The sequence below is a fragment of the Telmatherina bonti genome (genome assembly GCF_933228915.1).
Source record: "Telmatherina bonti genome assembly, chromosome: 20".
Taxonomy (NCBI): Eukaryota; Metazoa; Chordata; class Actinopteri; order Atheriniformes; family Telmatherinidae; genus Telmatherina; species Telmatherina bonti.
In genome coordinates, this window is record NC_136618.1 from 16,500,303 (window position 1) to 16,518,976 (window position 18,674).

At 39.1% G+C, this 18,674-nt stretch overlaps 1 protein-coding gene across 1 annotated transcript in view; it reads right to left on the minus strand.

Annotated features, from left to right (window-relative positions):
* cUnh8orf34 (chromosome Un C8orf34 homolog) overlaps positions 1-18,674 on the minus strand; it is a gene marked incomplete at both ends in the record, with an annotated part of 65,824 nt that overhangs the window by 13,885 nt on the left and 33,265 nt on the right. Inside the window, 5 exon segments of the mRNA XM_079259634.1 lie at positions 3,511-3,584; positions 3,721-3,806; positions 5,148-5,198; positions 5,200-5,205; positions 9,047-9,182. Of these exon segments, the coding sequence (XP_079115760.1) occupies positions 3,511-3,584; positions 3,721-3,806; positions 5,148-5,198; positions 5,200-5,205; positions 9,047-9,182 (353 nt within the window).

The following is an 18,674-nucleotide window of genomic DNA, read 5'->3' on the forward strand; positions in this document are numbered from 1 at the left end:
GTCCAATATTATCCTCCACACAAGGACTGTTTGGTATGTGTGCGTGCGGGAGAAGATCTAAAACATGGTCAGTCCAAGACACGCAACAATGAGCAACGCAGACATCTGAGCTCATTTTTGTAATTGTTTTTCAGTTTTTATCTAGGTTTTACGGTTTGTTTTTTCACCGTCTGAAGCTCCCTTTGGTTGATACGTCAACTGATAATGATCAGAGGATCATTAGTTTTCTAAGAGCGTGTGAACAGTGTTTAGTTAAGAGTCCACAATACTGCATACACTTGAGGTACTGTCTCTGACTGGTACATGGATATTACTACTAAATTAACATTTTCAGGTATGAGCTGTTAAGATGAAAAACAGCAACAATGCACAACTAGAAAAAGGTTCATTGTTCCTTTTTGATAAGGTTACTGATTTCAGTTCCAACATATATATGTGGAAATCAGGGGCGAAGATCAGCAAGAACCCAGCCAGAAATACTTCTGGGAAAAATACAAAATCCTAACATTGTTGCAAATGAGAGACTGCTAACACAAGATTTGCACAGATTTTTTCTGAACAAACATTTTTCACATATGCTGTCATTAAAGCACATGATCATGGGCCAGTTGCATCAAATCTTCTTGTTCAGCTCTAAGCCTGACAAGCTGGATTATTGGGTAAAACAGTTTTAATAGAAGTATAATGGTAAAGAAACAAAAATATGATGGCTTAGATTTCCTGTCATACAGATTCATAACATGACCGATCTTCCAACCTTCACTGTGAGAAAGATGAGTGTATGTGTTCCTGATACCTCTCAATTTGTTTTTGTAGCCCCCCGCTGGCATGCATAGCTATGGGAGCATGTTGAATATGAGAGTTTACGCTCCACTTTTAATGAATTCCTGTTGTTTTGGCTCACTGTGGAATCACCTAATGGATTTTATGGACTTGTGTACAAGGCTCATAGGCTTACAAGCCCCACTGCAGCAAAAAGCAAACAGGATATTGACAATAACACGGTTAGATTTTCATTCAAGCATTCCAAAGACACTTATATGACAATCTGCGTGTTTCTCCGTCAAGGAGGATCAGCTGGTAGAGAAAGCTGCATGTCAATAAGTTGCAAAAGACATGAGATAAACCTAAAAATAGAGGAGCAAATTATCCGTGTATCTGGTACCAAAACTGTGTTTAACACATTTGATTTTTATGATAAAGTTCGTTCATCTTCATGTAGATATTCCCAAAGGAGTTGTGTGAAGCTTTCAAACTTCCCCAGCATATTAAACATGAACGACTAGGAGTTTATGCAATATTGTATAATTAAAATGTTATTTAATAACCTGGTTATACCTGTAAATCATGTATATAATAAATGAATGATTATATTTAGATTACGTAGAATTACTAACTTTTGTGTAACAAACATACACTTACTCCTCATTCTTCAACTGATGTTTGTCATTTTTAGTTGATCATTTAATTTTTGTTGTAAAAACTGTTAATCCACATTTGATTATCTGGAAATGCTCAATATAAAGAGTGACAGATGGTAGAAATCAAGCATGTATATACATCTCATCTATAAGGCTATGCTGCAAGATGTTCTCAGAGGACAACCATGCATGCACAACTGTGCAGAGGTGAGGGGAGTAGACCATGCCAAACATAAAAAGCCATGCAGCGTATCAACTCGGACTCTGCCAAAATCCCCCTGGAAACCAAAATAAACCATCATAACAACTCTGCTTTGTATCATGACTTGAATCGTAATCATTTTTTTATTTCGACCAGAGAAGTGAGCAGTTTCCCCTGACAGGTTTTACGACAGTAACAGCCGTACTACTCAGAGCTAAATGTGATTAAAATGTATCACTCAAAGAAGGCCGTAGAAGAATTTCTTTCTTGGGGAATTCGCTCTGGCTATCGCTCCAGGAAAGTTTTGGTCTTTATGGGGCAATTATCACCTAAAGGAGCTGGCAGAAGCAGGGGGTCTGTCAGACTAATAATAATAACCATTAACAGTGTTTACTTTCCAACATGGTTGGGTATTTACAGCCCCAAACTAGTGCAGACTACAATACACCCCATGTTTTATTTATGGACAGTCATAAACATACTAAAAATAAACATCTCCCCTAAACTTCCTAAAGAAAAGACGCATGCCAATTTCTCTGTAGATGGAGCAAATAATGAGATATTTCTTCAAAAGAAAATACATTGAAAATGCATTGGTACTTATAAATGATAATTATACGACATTTGGGGCTACAACACATAAATTGAGTTTACCAAATAAATACTCAACTAATGTTTTTGCCCCCACCAAACTCATAAAAGCATTATAGTGTTTCCGTACTGTTTAGAGACTTTGGCCCATGAGCCCCTGAAGGGCCAGTTAAACACTTACAAGCTATTACAAATTACGTTTTCAAAAAACAGCCAAACATGTGCAATTAAGCACAAAGCGATCACATTAGTAACAGTAGGTGACAGGAGATGTGTGCACTTTCAGTTCCCATATGGTACACATTTAGTACATTGTTCTTGAGTGCACCAGACAAGGCTTAATCTGTGAAGCTGTAACATTGGAAAGAAACTGTGTTTAATCTCTTAGTATAAACAGCTACAAATAAGTAGAGGCTGAGGGGATCAGCTTAAATCTCTGAGTATTATAAGATATTTAGTATTGGTTGCAGCCTACAATCACAAATCTGTTACAACAGTGGTTTTCTGATGCAAAGGCCATGGTGTTTTTAAGTTCAGGGTGGTGGGTGTTGCGTTTGGCCTAATGTATCAGACCTCAGTTTTGCTCTTTCAATTTCTAAAAGTCTGCTCCCAGTTAGTGTGGAGACTCTCTGCATCTGCTCCACACACGGAGCGCAGCCTCGGCTCCAAACCCCTTTCTTTAAAAAAAAAAAAAAAAAAAAAAAAAAAAAAAAATTAAGTTGTAAAAAACACATCTAACACTTAGATTGGGCAATTATGAAAAAGGTATTGGCTTTTTTTTTTTTTTTTTTTTTTTTTTTTTGTCATTATACAAAAGGTACTGCCGTGCGCTTTATTAACAGCATGTGAATGTCTGCCTTCATCTGAGTCTGGTGTGTGCCACATTAGGCCACTATGGATTTCTTCCCTCCAGCATGTGAGGTTTATCCCACAATCCTTCTGTTAAGTGAAACTTAGTGCTCTCCTACTGCCCATAAATATTTAGCTCTATAACATAAAAGACACTTTCCATTTATTCTTTTCAAGACATGACACAAGTGCCCTGAGAGTTTAGCAAAGTGATACAGATAGATTTCTTATCAAGGTATCATTTGTGTACTGCAGTCAGTTGTGTGGGCTGAAATGCGTACATAAAGATGGATTGTATGCTTGGGTCTTGTCTTTTCAAACTAGAAGATTCAGGTGGCTTTCGCTCAGTTTCAGACAATAGAGGCTGCGGACGGGAAAGCGACGAGGTAATTGATGGCTGTAAAGTGATCTTAATTGTTTGGTGATGGATGCAGGGAGGATACTTACAGAGCCTGACACTTGAGATAAAGCCTCGCATTCCTGCAGTCGAGCTGCCACTGCGTCCACCCCGGGCAACAACGCTGCTCCAGACAATACACACAAAATGCAGGAACATGAAGGACAGAGAAGAGGAAGGGCAACAAGACAGAAAAAAAACAACTTGTAGATATGTGAAAGAACAACAATATTCTGGGATTAAACTTTTCTGAAACTTACAGGAGATGTCAGGAACAGCTTGTTCAGATATGTTAGGCTTGTGCTCCTCTTCTGATCGGCTGTCTGATAGAGAGTCCCCCTGCAACCTAGAAACAACACGTAACACATATACAAAGTGGTACACACTGGTGACGAACTACATGTGCACCTCAGTGTCTGGAAGCTGAATCTCAGAAAACACGTCATGCAAGTCTTTATCAGTCTGAGGTGATGAGACAAAGAGGAAATGTTTGACAAGTTTCTAATCTCTTCTGCAAACCTTGGGATGGTAAGAGAGAAGACCTATGAGGGTCAGTTTGAGTACAACAACACACAGTTTTTTGTTTTTTTTTATCTAAGCTTATCATATTTCTAAAATCCTATCTGAAATAGTGCTTTCTTTTACATAAAATCTGAATAATGCACTTGCAGAACTATAAAGAAAGGTTTTCCATGTATCATTCTTTAGCTGTTCTTTATCAACATATGTTCTAAGCCCCCATTGTTTTGGTTTTTTTTAAGGTCTGTAATAGAAGCGGGTCTGAGAGATTTGGCTGTGTCCCTAAGATACTAAAAGATTTATGTTTCCCGGAGATAGCAAAGTAAACTGTGGGTGAAAGAAAAACAGCAACTGCTTTGTTAGTGAGAAGGTAAAGATGCTCATCATGGCTTCTCCCTGCATTCATAATTCATCCACAAACTATTTCACGCACTACAACTGAAGTACAGAATCAAAGATGATCCTTTTTGTTCCCCCCTCGAGACATCATTTTAACTGTAAGTCGTACAACATATTAACTGTAATTACACACTACTCCAGCTCCAGTCTTTTGCTGCATGCCATTTTCATGTCATCAGCCCAGCTATTAAGCCGAAGACAAAGGAAAGCAATCCCTTTGCTTTTTATTGCGCAGCTGCATTCCCAGCCGTAGGGTCTCTCCGTTCCTACCTGTGCAATGATGGTTCAAAACTTTTTAAAACGTATTCTGTTTCTTCCCTTCTTTATACATCCCTCTCCTTGTCTTCTTCTCTTTTTAATGATTCTTAGAAAACCATTAACTGCACCCAAGATGACAATCGTATGGCCTTCTCATTCTCTGAAAAAAAGCCGCTCATAGCCGCAAGCCCTGACTACTATTCCCTCACCACATTCCTGATATGAAAGCAATTAATTTAATGAGAACTACAAGTCCAAATTAAGGCTTGTGTATATTTATTCGTTTCCTAGAACCACACTGCCAATACCCTCCAGAATAGGACTTAAATCCTGGATGCGTTTGCACGCAGGTTTGGCGGCAGGAAAGGAGCTGATTGGGCACATGATGGAGGTGGATGAAACACTGGTATGGCCACAGCTAAAGACCGAAAGACAGACATGGTAGGCCTCCACAACACTTTACATGGGAAGCAGCCAGCAGAGAGCAGGAGGAAGCAGAGCATTTTCTGACCTATGGCTGCTAGTTAGAAGCCACACAGGCTGACTGGACGTTCTACTGTGAACAGTGTCTGGATAGAAAGGAAGGAAGAGGGCAAGAGGTCTAACAAGGCTGGGGTCAGGTTCATTAGGGGGTCAGTCGGTTCAAGAAGATAAGAGATTCTGCCAAGAAGTGTCTGCATTAAGTTTTAGTTGTGGTTTCCTAAATATCTAAATATAAATATAAATATAAATATAAAAGTAGATGTTTCCCTTTAATCGATTTTAATCGGTGTGGCTGTTTAGTCTCTTTATAACAGAATTAATTAATTATCTCATAAACACGCAGTCATGCTCAGTGCTTGTAGAAATTAAAAGAGCTATTCAGGAGACTGAATTTGACTGAATCGGATTCATCGGCTTCATGGTGCGGGTGGGAAAGTAAGTGTCACCTTTTCTTGGCTTTGGATCAAGCCAAATTGGGTGGTACATGGCAACCCTAAGTGGTCCAGTCTTGTTTGCCTAGGCGACCAGATGGCGTAAATGTGGTGTACATATGTTTTAACAGTGTAACGCACTGAATCGTTGACCTGTAAGAGCTCATAGGTAAAAACACAGAAAAGGAGAAGAATTCTTGTGGGTTTTTTGGGGCTGGCAGGTATGTGAGGAATGCTTGTCCAGTTAGGGCCAGCATTCACAGCTCCATGCAGAGCCAAGCCAACTCTCTATTGTCTTTGTGGCACTTCCATTATACAGGGAAGATGAAGTATTTTTGTGTTTTATTCTTAACTAAATTAACTTAAAATATACATTTTAAGTTAAACATTTCATCATCAGGGTGAAGTGATCTGCTGAATGTAAAATGTTTCTGCAGGGGCACAAAGTAAGCATCAAGACTGGCCCCATACTGAATGGTGTTTCAGGTAGTCCAGTAAAACCAACAGAATGGAAAGGCACATATTGATATAACTCCCCTAATAAAATCTTATGAAGCTAAATTAAGGGGCATTCACACCAGGATAGTTCGGGAAACTGATTGGGCAGCGATTTTCAAAATGTTTCACACCTTCACTTTCACCACTTAGATTTAGTTTGTGTTCAGATTGCACAGAGCAAACTGCTTGGTCTGTCTCACATATATTAAACACATGCTGTTGGTTCTGCTTTTCCTCCTCCTCAAACAATCTACATCACTTATTTCTTCTTCTTCATGCTTTATTGCAGTTGGCAGGTATGACTCTTTTTGGTGGCTGGATAGTCTGTTTGTAAGCTAATCGAGACCCCCAACCTTTAAGTAACCCTGATTTTACTTTTTCAGTGAGCACCAGGGTGCAGTTGGCGTTCATACTGTGCCAAATAAGTTGTACTATCCCTTAAGTGGACCATGGTGCGTTTAAAGCAGACCAAACAGCCACAGTGTGAATATACCCTTTTTGCCATGAAGGCCAAAAATGTTCATTCTAAAAAGTGGAATGAACACTTCTGAGGACTTCCCATGAAAATAACTCTGGATACTTGTAAATGCATGTTCAAACACATACAACCATGTACATGTGGCGTGTCAGGAATCTTTTTACACTCAGCTTTTTACCCATCTACAAATTCATTGTGTGTTAAAACTGCTGTAGGAAGGAATGACTTGAGACATTACAATTGAGCTGAAGAAGCCTCTGACTGAAAAAAGTACATTATCCAAGATCTATGTTGTGCAGTGTTGTCCTTTATGTTGAGCAGCATATGAAGTATTTTTTGTTGCAAAATTAGCTTGAGGGGGAGCAGTACAGAACCAGCTATAATGTTGCTTCTGCATGTCCTTCACAGACTCGTAGAAGGAAGACCTCTGCCTCGACTGTCCTCTGTTCACAGCTCTCTGCATGTACGATTTTAAGGACAATCATACGTTGCTATCTATGTTGGTGGACAAAAGATGCCATGCTAACATCATTTTTCCCTCTGACTGACTATGACTGCCATTTTTTCTCAGAAATTCCTGACAAATACTACATATCCTTGGCTAATAAAACGAGACAAAGATGTAGTTATAGAAACAGAAATAATGAATGAGGAATTTTATCTGAACCAGCAGAAGAGAGGAAGACAGAAGAAAAACAGAAAAAAAAGAAAGTAAAGTTTGCTTAGTAACATCAAGTCAATAAACTACCAAAAAGAACCCAGAGATAGCATTCATCCTCTTGCAAAACCTGCAACAATATCCCAGAGCGTGTGTGTGGAACAAAACTGATAAGCTGCATGAATGAAAGAAGATTGGGAAACAAACCCCAAACAGTGATGGCTACACCGGCAGATGTGTGCTTGGTGTCTCATAATGGAAGATACTCGTTTATCTTCGACTGGCATCAAGAAAAAGTTCTGCCCATACTTGCCTGTGGTATTACAACCAAACCTTAGAAATCTGAGCACTACACTATAGCTGTAGATCATGAAGGGGATCAGGAAATGTGTCAGAAGAAAAAGGAAGATAAAGGGAGACATGATGATAATGGAGACGATTATCCGTGTAAGAACTGTGAAAACAAGCAACACTGGAATGGACTAGAGACATGACACTGTTCTTCTTTACCTGGGATACAAGTGCAGATTGAGGGGAAATGGAGGGTGGGGACTTGGAGAGGTCATGACCCAGAAAAGAGAAGAAATAAAGGGTTGGGAAAAAAATCAAAACAGTAATAGCATCACCTTATCAGAAGAGAAAGTGTCTCATAATTGTTTTATTCAGGAATTCTAATGTTGCAGGCATGTCTATTAAACCATGACTGTTTTCTGAAACCAAGCAGTTTTGGTGCCTAAAGTTAACCAAATACACGAATGTGAAAGTCCTGTATCTAAGCCATTCATCCAGTGACTTGATGCAGGGGACAAATGGTGGTACAAAGGAAAGCTTTCACTAACTGTTTATATAAACAAAATTGTTTCTGCTAAACTGAGGGAACATGCAGAGAATATGCAAAGATTAACCACATTAATGTTTCAAAGTAGGGAGTTAATGAAATGTGTGATGTTTATTTGAAATGTCTTTATATTAAAATGACAAGAATATCCAAGTTTAACTGTAGTTATACCAGGAAAGGACCAAGAGAATGTTGACACAGTAATTATCAATTAGTGCTGTACAGCTTGCTTAACATGCAGTCACACAGACGTGGAACCATTTGTTAAATGCAAGTTGCACATGCAGCTTGAATGTGTCTGTCACAAGTCTGTCATTTTTTCCCATTTTCATGATGCCTCAAGAGCATTACGGCAAGTTTTTCATCTCAACTGCTGTCAAGACTTTACACCCGTGTGACATTAGGCTGGGACTGTTTTACTACCCTTTTGTGCTCATTCCTATATCATTCAACAGTATAACTTGCAATCGTATGAACAACAGCATGATTTGTTGCTGACATCTGCATTTTTATCTTCTTGTATGTCATGTGCATATTTGTGCTTGATTCATTAATCTATCTTTTTTTTTATTTTTTATTTTTTTTATCTATTTAACATTTTATTGTTTATCTATTGAGCATTGCTTCTCCTGCTTAAATTGACAAGCCACATTTTTAGCTCCCCATACTGGGACATAAATGTGTTTTGATTCTTGCAGAGTTTTTGATGGTGAGGACATTTACAGGTCTGGTAAACACGACATGTTGCAGTTCTACATGGGTATATAAACTGAACTGTTTCTTGGCCAAGTGCAGTAAAAGAACTCAACCCTCTGTAAAACAGCTGCTTGTTTTGTTTATGCCTCCCTCCAATCTTAATACAAAGCAGAGTGGACAGCTATGCGAGTGGTATTGATCCGTTTGTCTGACTCTTGGCAAGAAATCAAACAGGAGTATTTTTGTAAATGTCAAACCACTTCTTCTAAATCTTCGCAAGAGGTGATCAATTCTGCTGCAAAGCTACAGAGAAGGGGGAAACATTTACCTGGCACACCTAGAGCAGATGTTGAGTGTAACTTTGGCCTGTGGTTCCGACTGATAGGAGCTGCGTCCCTGGCTGAACTTGCTGCCAGATGGAGCCAGCCCTGTCACACCCTCCATTCGCAGGTCATCCAGGTCCTCTGAGAGCAGAGGGAGTAACACACAGAAAAACAAGAGGGAGAAGCAAAACAAGGAAGGTGGAGAGAAAGCATGAGACAGAGAGGACAGCCATTAATCATACTTTGATTGCCTGTGCTGACAATCAGCTAAGAGCCAAAGAAGCAAACAGGGCCATCTTAGTAGGTAAACATTATCGCTCTGGCCAAAACGGAGGTGTTCTCTCATATGCATGCCATCCCCACAGGCATTCTCGAGAATGTGTCAATATCTAACTTTATGACTCCTCTTATCACCCAGAAATCTCTTTCTAGAGAAACGATGTTGAAGAATTGGCGACAGTGCCTCGTCATGGCAAAAGAGAAAAAGGAAGGGCAACAGGCTGAGGTCAAACGAGGGTAAACAATTTAGAGGGTGAGAAAATATGTGTGAGAATACGGAGGTGGGAGGAAAGTGGAGAGCTGGAAACTGGCTTCTTTCTGATCTTTCTGTGTCCTCAAACAGTCCCTGTGGAGCACTCGCACAAACTGTAGAGCCTCTCGTCTTATACTAAAGAAGTCCATATGTGTCAAACACGCTAAAACTTTAAGGGCTAGTTTCTTATTGTTTATTTTCCTCTGTTGTGGACAAGCAGCTGTTTTGAGCATGTAGAGTTAACAGGTGCAGACAGTATTTAAATACTTTTCTCAAACTTTCAAATAAAATGCATTTAATTTTTTTCCCTACATTCCCACCATTTTCGAAGACATCTGCTTTTTCTCGAACCACAGCTGTTTCCTACGAGTTGACACACTGTCCACATGAAGCAACTGAAAATTGAACATTTGAGTAGAATTTAAGCTTGAGCAGAATCAGCTGTCTTATCACCCTGGTGAATTTTCAACATCAAGCCAACATCCAGAGCACATTTACACACCACTTCCTTTGACACGCTACAAGGATGATAGTGAGAGAAAGATCAAATTAAACCAATAACCACATTTATGACAGAACAGACTTGCAGGATAATACGAGGTCAACGTGTCTGAAGCACAGCAAAGACATGTAACTGGTAATTAACTGGTAATCAGAGTCAGAGTGAAGCATCTGAATGAGCCAAACCATTCTGGTTTTTAATGCATCCATGGGATTAAACATATTGCTGTACTTTCTGTCACACATCTGTCTGTGAGAATAAATACCAAGTGTGTGTTTTGGACTTCAATGACTTTTTCAAACTTTTTTTCTTCACACTGTTTAATGTAGAATTAACTATTTTAATGGTGACCATAATAATATTTGTGCCTGAAGGAAAAAGTCACATTCAGGACACGCTTGCCTTTTGTTGTTAATTAGTTTTTCTTACATATGAAGTGTCAGACGTGTGTTTCTTGTTATTTGAAACCAACACTGATGTTTCTTTGGGATAATATTACGTTCCCCCTGGTTTTGACAGGGGTTGGGGGGGCTCACACCTTGCAATAGGAGATTGCATGACTAATCACCTGGATTAGATTGGGTGGCACTTGCTCATGAGAACTCTCTCCCTCCATCCATCAGCACGGCAGAAATCCCAAAACATCCTCTGTCTCCTGTCTCCATTGGACATTAGGAAATAACTGGGAATGAGACATCTAAACACAGTACTTCAGTATAATCTGTCAGTCTATCCTGACTTGTTATCGTAGGCTACTATGAATTATTTAACAAACTCCAATGCACAGGCAAAAACAACAAGAAAGGGCTGACTAAGCAACAACCAGTCTGTTAGGTGTCATTTTTGTTCCAGTTGAAGAGTTCTGTTGACACTGGTGAGTTACTGATTCTTCCTCTGTTGATGCAATTTTTTGGTGTTCCCGAACCCTGTCTTGAGTAAGATAACAAAGTTAAACTTGAGTAATTCTGCGGTGCCACTGCTTGTTTGTGAGAAAAAACAACCGAGTCAGCTTTTATGAGAAACTGGTAGAGAATTGTTTGAAGTGCCTTTAAAAGAAACTTCTTCAAGTTAGAGTTGCAAAAAGAAAGATTAGCTAATTCACCTTGTTTTGTGCTACCACTTGGTCATCGCAAATTTTGTGGGGAATTTTTAATAATACATGAATTACTAAATGATAATTGTTGTTTCGTTTTGCCTACTTTACAAAAATCAACCATCAGACAAAAAAATGACAAATGACAGTTCTATTCTTCATACTTGTGTCCCTGTATTACAATCCACAGCTTAAAATAATCAACAACAAATAAGGTCCTTATTTAGTCTTAAGCTTATTAGTTTTCTTACATCATGATCTTTGACATCAGCGGTGTCCCTCCTACACACACCACCAGAAAATGGTTGTTGTAGTGTTTTGAGAAGGGCAGATAAGCCACATTCCGGTAATACCCTTAAGCAGGGCAATATTAAATGTCCCATTCATCATGGAATGCATTGAAGGGGGTGGGGACAAAGACAGCCACCAGCGATTTGGGCAATTTTCTGGTCGTGGGAACTGCTCAATTTGGTGCCATCACGCGTTTCCTTTTTTCTCCTCATTCATTCCCGCTTCTTTCCCTTCTAGCTATAACCCCTTTTTTGGCGACCATCTAATGTGGCATGCCGGATTTTCTTTGGGTCATAACCTGTGACACAAATCATTACTTGACAGTTGGAATTATTCACTTGCGAGAACAGAGCTTTTCATGAAATACAAAACGAACATCAGCAAACGGCCCTGACCCTGAAAAAGAACATGACCTCAGTGTGCACAGCTGCTTGTCACCTCAACTCCCGCTTTGTCTTTTCGACTTATTCCATCGGGTGCAAACAATGCAACACACTAAAGCTGAGAAAGGCCTGTGTGTTTGAAGGAAAATAAAACTCATCTCAGACACTCAAAGGTCACCGAGGTAAACAGAGTCTTTTGTCTGGAGTGCATCCCATACAAGAAAACAGATTAAAGGTTCCATGAAAGAAATATAGCAGAAGCTGAAACAAGTAGAATTCAGTAGTAACATTTTCTTCTCAAACACAATAATCTAATCTAACCATTTTAGCTTGACAAGAGGACAGACGGTAGCATTTGAAGTCAGGCAGATAAACCTGCAAATGGATTTTTTTTTAGTTTATGTGTTTGTAACAAATTAGACACAATGCTATCTCTAACATTGTGTGTGTTCGGATTGTGAGTGTCGAGCTTTTGTTATTGTTATTAAAAAATGACCTATAAGTTTTACATATCAGAACACAAAAAGAAAGCATTTGATCAGATTAGCTTTAAAATGGATTAACTACAATCTCGGATAAATGAGAAAGAATATATGCATTAAACCATATGATTTTGTATTTGACAAAAACTAAACCAAATTGTATGAATAAATTAGACCTAGTTCACCCTGAATGGAGCCAGGTCCTGATAATCAAATATACTTTGAGCCCCTCTGTTGAAACAACGACTTTGTCAATATATTAGTCTGGAGTGTTCAATTGTGTTAAGTCAATTTAATAATCCTAACAAAGAAACAGTTTTTTGGCATACATTATGTACATTATCTAAGTATTATTTGCACTGAGGACCGTTGTCATTATACCAATTTGAGGCATTGGAGTGGACTATCAGGTAAAAACTATCACAAAAAACTATCACAAAAAAGTTAGATCATATAAATTCAGAAAAGATGAAGAAGCTGCAAAATAGAATCCAAAAGTTGTGTGTCAGACTCTACAGCCCTTAGTTAACATGTTATATGTATAAACTAATGACAGTACAAACAGAAAAAGCATAGAGACAGCCCTTTCTCCAACAAAAAGCTTGCAAAGTTTATTCTGAACAAACCACAAGATACACTGTCCTTTTAACCGATGAGACTAAACTGGAGATATTTGGACTTGATGCTAAGCGCCACTTGCTGAAAACTGAAAACAGCATACCAGCACAAACACCTCATACCAGCTGTCAAGCACGGCAGGAGAGGGCTGATGTTTTGGGACTGTTTTGCAGCCACATACATTTATTAAGTCAACCATCCTCTGTTTAGCAAAGTTTTCTGTCGCTAACTGTGAGGGTAATCTGGTTGACAGCTAAAGCTTAGCACAAAGTGGGTTGTGCAACAGGACAATATTTCAAAGCACAGCAGCGAATCTACAATAGCATGACTGAAATGAAAAAGAATAAAGATGTTGCAGAAGTCCAGTCAAAGTCTAGACCACACAACTGAAATGCTTTGGTGTGAGCATTAGAGTGCTGTACATAAAGAAATGAACTGAAGCAGCACCGTAAAGAAGAGTTCTTGTATGATCTAATAGATCAGTGAGTGCAAAAAGTACAAAGCCAAGATGCAACTTAGCATTTTGGCTTTGTACGTTTTTGTACTTGAGTAAAAAAAAAAAAAAAAGTTATTCTGAATCATTCTAGTCAGTTTCTTGACAAGGGTCCTGAACAGTGCTGCAAAAATATTTTATTTTTCAAGAGGACTTATGCTGAAGTCAAGTTTGACCTTCTGAGCATTGATTTGTTATTTTCTTGGTTCAACAAGGATTTAAAGGAAAGTTATTTCAAATGTTTACTGTTGTCTTGAGGTGGGGAAATGAATAAAAAAAAAAAAAAATCGAAAATCTGGATTTTTTTGCTTCACAATTTTAAAATCAATATTTTTGTTCAAAAAGAAAAAAATATTTTCTTTTCAAATAAATAAAAATAGTTGATTATAATTTTTTTTGGCATTTGTATGGTTTTTATTGATCTTTTTACTTGTCTTCTTGGTCATTATAGCAGCAGAATGAGGGTCTGGCTACTGTGTTGTTTTTACTTTATTGAAATGAAGAAAAATGACTAGCAAAGAAATTTTTGTACATGTTGCAATTTAACTCAAATTTGCTCCCATTATTTCTCAGTTCTTTCTAGCTTATAGAAGAATGAAGTTACTTGGGAAATTCGCACCTTTTGTTACTTAAGTGTCTTGATCATGAATCAAAAATCTGTATGAACTGAGAATCGATTCTGAATCGAATCATCACCCCAAAAAAGAAGAATCAAACTGAATCGTGAGTTTTTGTTAGATTCACATCCTACTGTTGTCTAGGTTACATCATGCAACAGCAAAAATTAATGATAAACTGCCTAACACATTATGTAAACTGGACATAAACCAAGTCAGAATTTGCACATGAAAAGGCAGTTAATATTTGGTGTTTACACCAAATGCTCCATAGGTTGACACTAAAACGTGCTTTTTTTTCTGTCTGCTTGGTCAAGTGTTTGCATATTCTTTACACTTACAAGAGTGAATGTAAAGAGTATGAACTTAGTATAGCTCCCACACAATACCACCATGATAAGTGTACAGTGCCTCTCCTGCAGGACCAGTTTACCCCGGGACCATGACAGCTTCCCAGGCCTCTGTCTAGACACAACAAACATCTGTCCACACTTGCCTGTTTGTCAGCCCATCACATTTCCACTCCCTGGGCACCAAGGCAGCCATGCGTGCTACCCCCCCCCCCCCCAATAAATAAAATGAGTCTGCAAATGGTGGGTTGGGGAGGTGGGTAGGTGTACAGAGTAGGAGGAAGGAAGAAATGGAAACTATTCAAGCGATGCAATTCCAACAAAAGGCATGAGCGACGAGGAATTCCGTGCCGCAATCACTCACTCACAAGTGAAGCCAGAGAGAAGTGGAGCAGAGTGCACAGAAAACGTGTTTGTGTGCAGCTTCTCTGTAAGTTTCCATGTAATTTAATGTTGTTTAAATAGCGACGAACTGACTGGCTCTTTCTTGCTTCCGTATATCTAAAAGCAGAGCTGAAGTCATAATTAGCGCACCAACTTCACAAATAACTTAATGTACACCTTCTCAGATGATGCGTTGACAGATATATATATAGGGCGGAATCATCCAAAGCACTACCGCACACATGGAGGGACATGCATACCGAAACACACACTTCAACAGTCACCCCACATTGGTTCCACAGCGTTTAATCAAGTGGCTTGATTTACTGTGTCTCATCTGAGTGAAATAATTGAATTTTCCATTCTTTCATGAGCAGCGACGCCGCGTAACCACAAAACACTGGGCTCTAATTAATAGTCTGTATGTGGCAGATGCTTTGCTCCTTACGGTGTACAGCCAAAAGCTGTACTTGCTCACATGCAGCGACCCACATGTATGAGTGGCGCACTCAGACGTGCAGATAAAAAGGGCAGACAGCAACAAATGCAGTGACACTTGCAGACCTCACACTTCTGCTGCCCTCACACATACAACCAGCATTTGTGTTTCATTAAACACTGAACATAATGCCTCCACTTGGCGGTTTGTTGTCACACAGACATCTTTGATGGGATTCTCGACAGAGTCACATTTGTTTGGCTTGGTAATAAAAACAGTATTCCAACTTACATATTGTAATTATGTCTCGGCTTTCAATGGCACCCTCACTCTGAGCCTCTCTCTCCTCCAAGCTTTAAAAAAATATGACTGTTAGGCCTGAAGCCTTTGCAGCTCTGAGTGCCGCAGTAAAATCCCTGATCAGAATCAGATGGGGACACACATGAGCGGGGGTAACATCACAGCTCTGAGGTCTGTGGAAAGTCTTATCACAGGCCTTGGTGCAAGCCTCGTTTTAACTCACTTTCTAACCGCAAATATAACTGAGATTAGACCATTGCTGTAGACACAGCAGCTTGATGTATTGATGGATCACAATGCCAGTCATTATACTTGGCTGCAGTCCCTGAAGAAAGAATGTATGGCATCATGTATACCAAAACATATGTCTGCCAGGATAAAGGTTGCCATCTACAGTTCAAAACAAATGATGGTAATTATTGGCAGAATTAAGAAGAGAATCAGGAATCAAAGGAATTAAAAAGAAAAATGTGCCTTTAAAAAGGAGGCACGTTGAAAGGAGCAGCAGGGGGAAAGCTACAAACACAAAATGTATGTGGAATACAGGGTTTTTTCTGTTACACGAAAGGAGATGCCACTCAGCTTTTGCATTCACAGTCATAAACACACATTACACCCTAGAAATCCCTCTAGTCTATTCCTTTTCTAAATCCTAATACAGACACAGGATAAACCAAAAAAGCAGGGACGTTTTAAGCTGACTAACATAATGCATCTATTCATTCAAGTTCTTCATCTGTGACATAACAGCACTATCTGCAGATTACATACTTGCATGCCTATCTGTAATCTTTTGTTTCTGTCTGGTTACACTAGCCACAATACAGCATCACTGTATCCATTCAGCTTGCTTCCATGCCATTTATCTTCTCAGCTCATCTAAGGTGCACGCACACAGGAGGTGCTGGCTAGTATTAGATCACATGCCTCATAATAGCCAGCTCTAGATTTATAATCTGATCACAGTAGTCTGCTTGCCTGAACACAGTTGCTTCCAGTAATACTACCGTAACACCAGAGCAATTTGCCTCTCGATTAACGTGTCCATCTGCACCGTGGAGACTTTTATAGGCGTCAAATTGGCCGCAGTTACTCTTTTACTGGGGGAGGTTCTTTGTACCAACAGGCCGGCAAACCCTCTCAGAGGTCAGCCCAAGCTGCTACCTTTAGTAAAAGATTTAGTGTAGAAGAAATGTTCATCACTGAAATACGAGTGCTTTATCATGCTTTATCATGGTGCATTATCATGCACCATGATAATGCCTTGTTTTTGTCAGTGTAAATTGTTTCCAAGGTAACTGTTGTGGCTTTAGTTGTTTCGACAAAGGTTAAGGAGGCAGTGGAGGTGATTGAAGTGTATGCATTCATTCGTGTGTGTGTGTGTGTGTGTGTGTGTGTGTGTGTGTACGTGTGGCTGCTGGCATCACGAAATGCACCCATACCTTCTATGAATAAAAAAAAGTGCACCATCTGAAAGGTTTAGAAGATACAGTAATGAAGTTCTTAAAACCATGTTGTTCAAATGAACAAAAATGAAGCTAAAACGCAGAAGCAATGTGTGACAAACTGAATATATGTAATGATTTCACCTTGGGCAGAAGAGGTGAACCTCTGTTGGCCCCCAAGCGAAGCCCTTAACCTCCCAAATGCTCCAAAGCAACCACCAAAATATGGCTACCCACTGTTCTAGTAAACAGGTGGTATGGGATCGGTGTGCTGACACGCTGTGTTTAGTTTCAACAATGGGTGATGCTGTACATTGTGGGCCAACATCTCAAAATTTGCCTTATGCATCCAAAGGGCGCTGTTCCAGAAGTGTTGTAGTTTGTTGTGTTTGTGTGTTTCAAATTCTACCGTCATGCTTTAACCCATAACAGGCCTATGAAGTCTGATAGTCAGTTTTTGATTTCTTCAAAATTTACATGCCAGGATCCATCTTTGGGATAAACCTGATGTGATGTCCACTCCTGTTTTGTAACATTATTAAATTAATAAATGCTTCCGATCAAAAAGTAACGACTGTTATGAAAAGTCCTCCACAAATTTCATGTTTAATCTTATGGTCACACTTAGATGCTGGTCGACCATTGAAGTTACACAAATAACAATTCAGTTCAATTTCAGGCTGCTTTAAGATAAACTAAAAAAAAAAAAAGTCTCACTTTCCCTTTCCAGCTCAAACTCAGGTCTATTGTATCATACTGCAGGCAGCGCCTGATCAAAGAAGATATAACACACTGAAACAAAAGAGCCACACACAGCTACAGTAACTCATCCACCAAGTCACTGAGAGAGCTTTATCTTGCCTACATCTTGTCCCTGTCAAACCTTCACGGCTCTCCTTACATCCTCCTCTCCTATTTCAGGAATCACGCCAGAGAGATGACATACTGAAAGGGTCTACTGGCTCACACAGAGGGGTCTGCTCACTGTCATATACTGTTGCTTTACACAGAGACGAGCTCTGTTACCCCCTGGGACAAATAAAATGTATATGTGAGATGGTCTCGACTTCAACCCTCCCACATTGTCCATTCTTTAGGATGAATAAAGGTAAAAGGGAATGAAAGCTCACTATTCTTATCATGTAATGTTTCCCATTGTCAGCATATATCTAAATTAAATATATTTTAAACATATATGTATTTTTAAAAAGTATGTTTGAGATTTAAAAGCATGTGTCTGTAATGAAACAGTTCCACCCTGTAGCAGGGAGCCACCAAGCTTATAGCATTAACTTACCATAAAACATAAATATAATACTGCAAGTCATAAGATAGGGTGTTTCTCCCCACACACTGAACTAAGCTCTTTTTTTTGGACACAAGTAGAAAACGTCAGTCTCACCACCACCCAAGTGAAAGCCAGAATCCAGTTTTTTCTGCGTTTTTACAAGAATGTGTGACTCATATTTATTTTTAATATGGCTTGACTGTTGTATATATTAAGCGCAGAACTAATGAAAGCAACAGGGAAAAAGGGGTGCCTTACTGTTCAAGTGAGCGGAGAATGAAGGGAGAATTAACCCCTGAGCTGATATTATTCTAAATTTTTTGGAAGACACTGAAACAAATTCAAGCTTAAGTCATGCCTTTGGTTTTAGAACTGCATTAAATTGGGAAAACTCTGGCTTGCAGATTTATAAACCA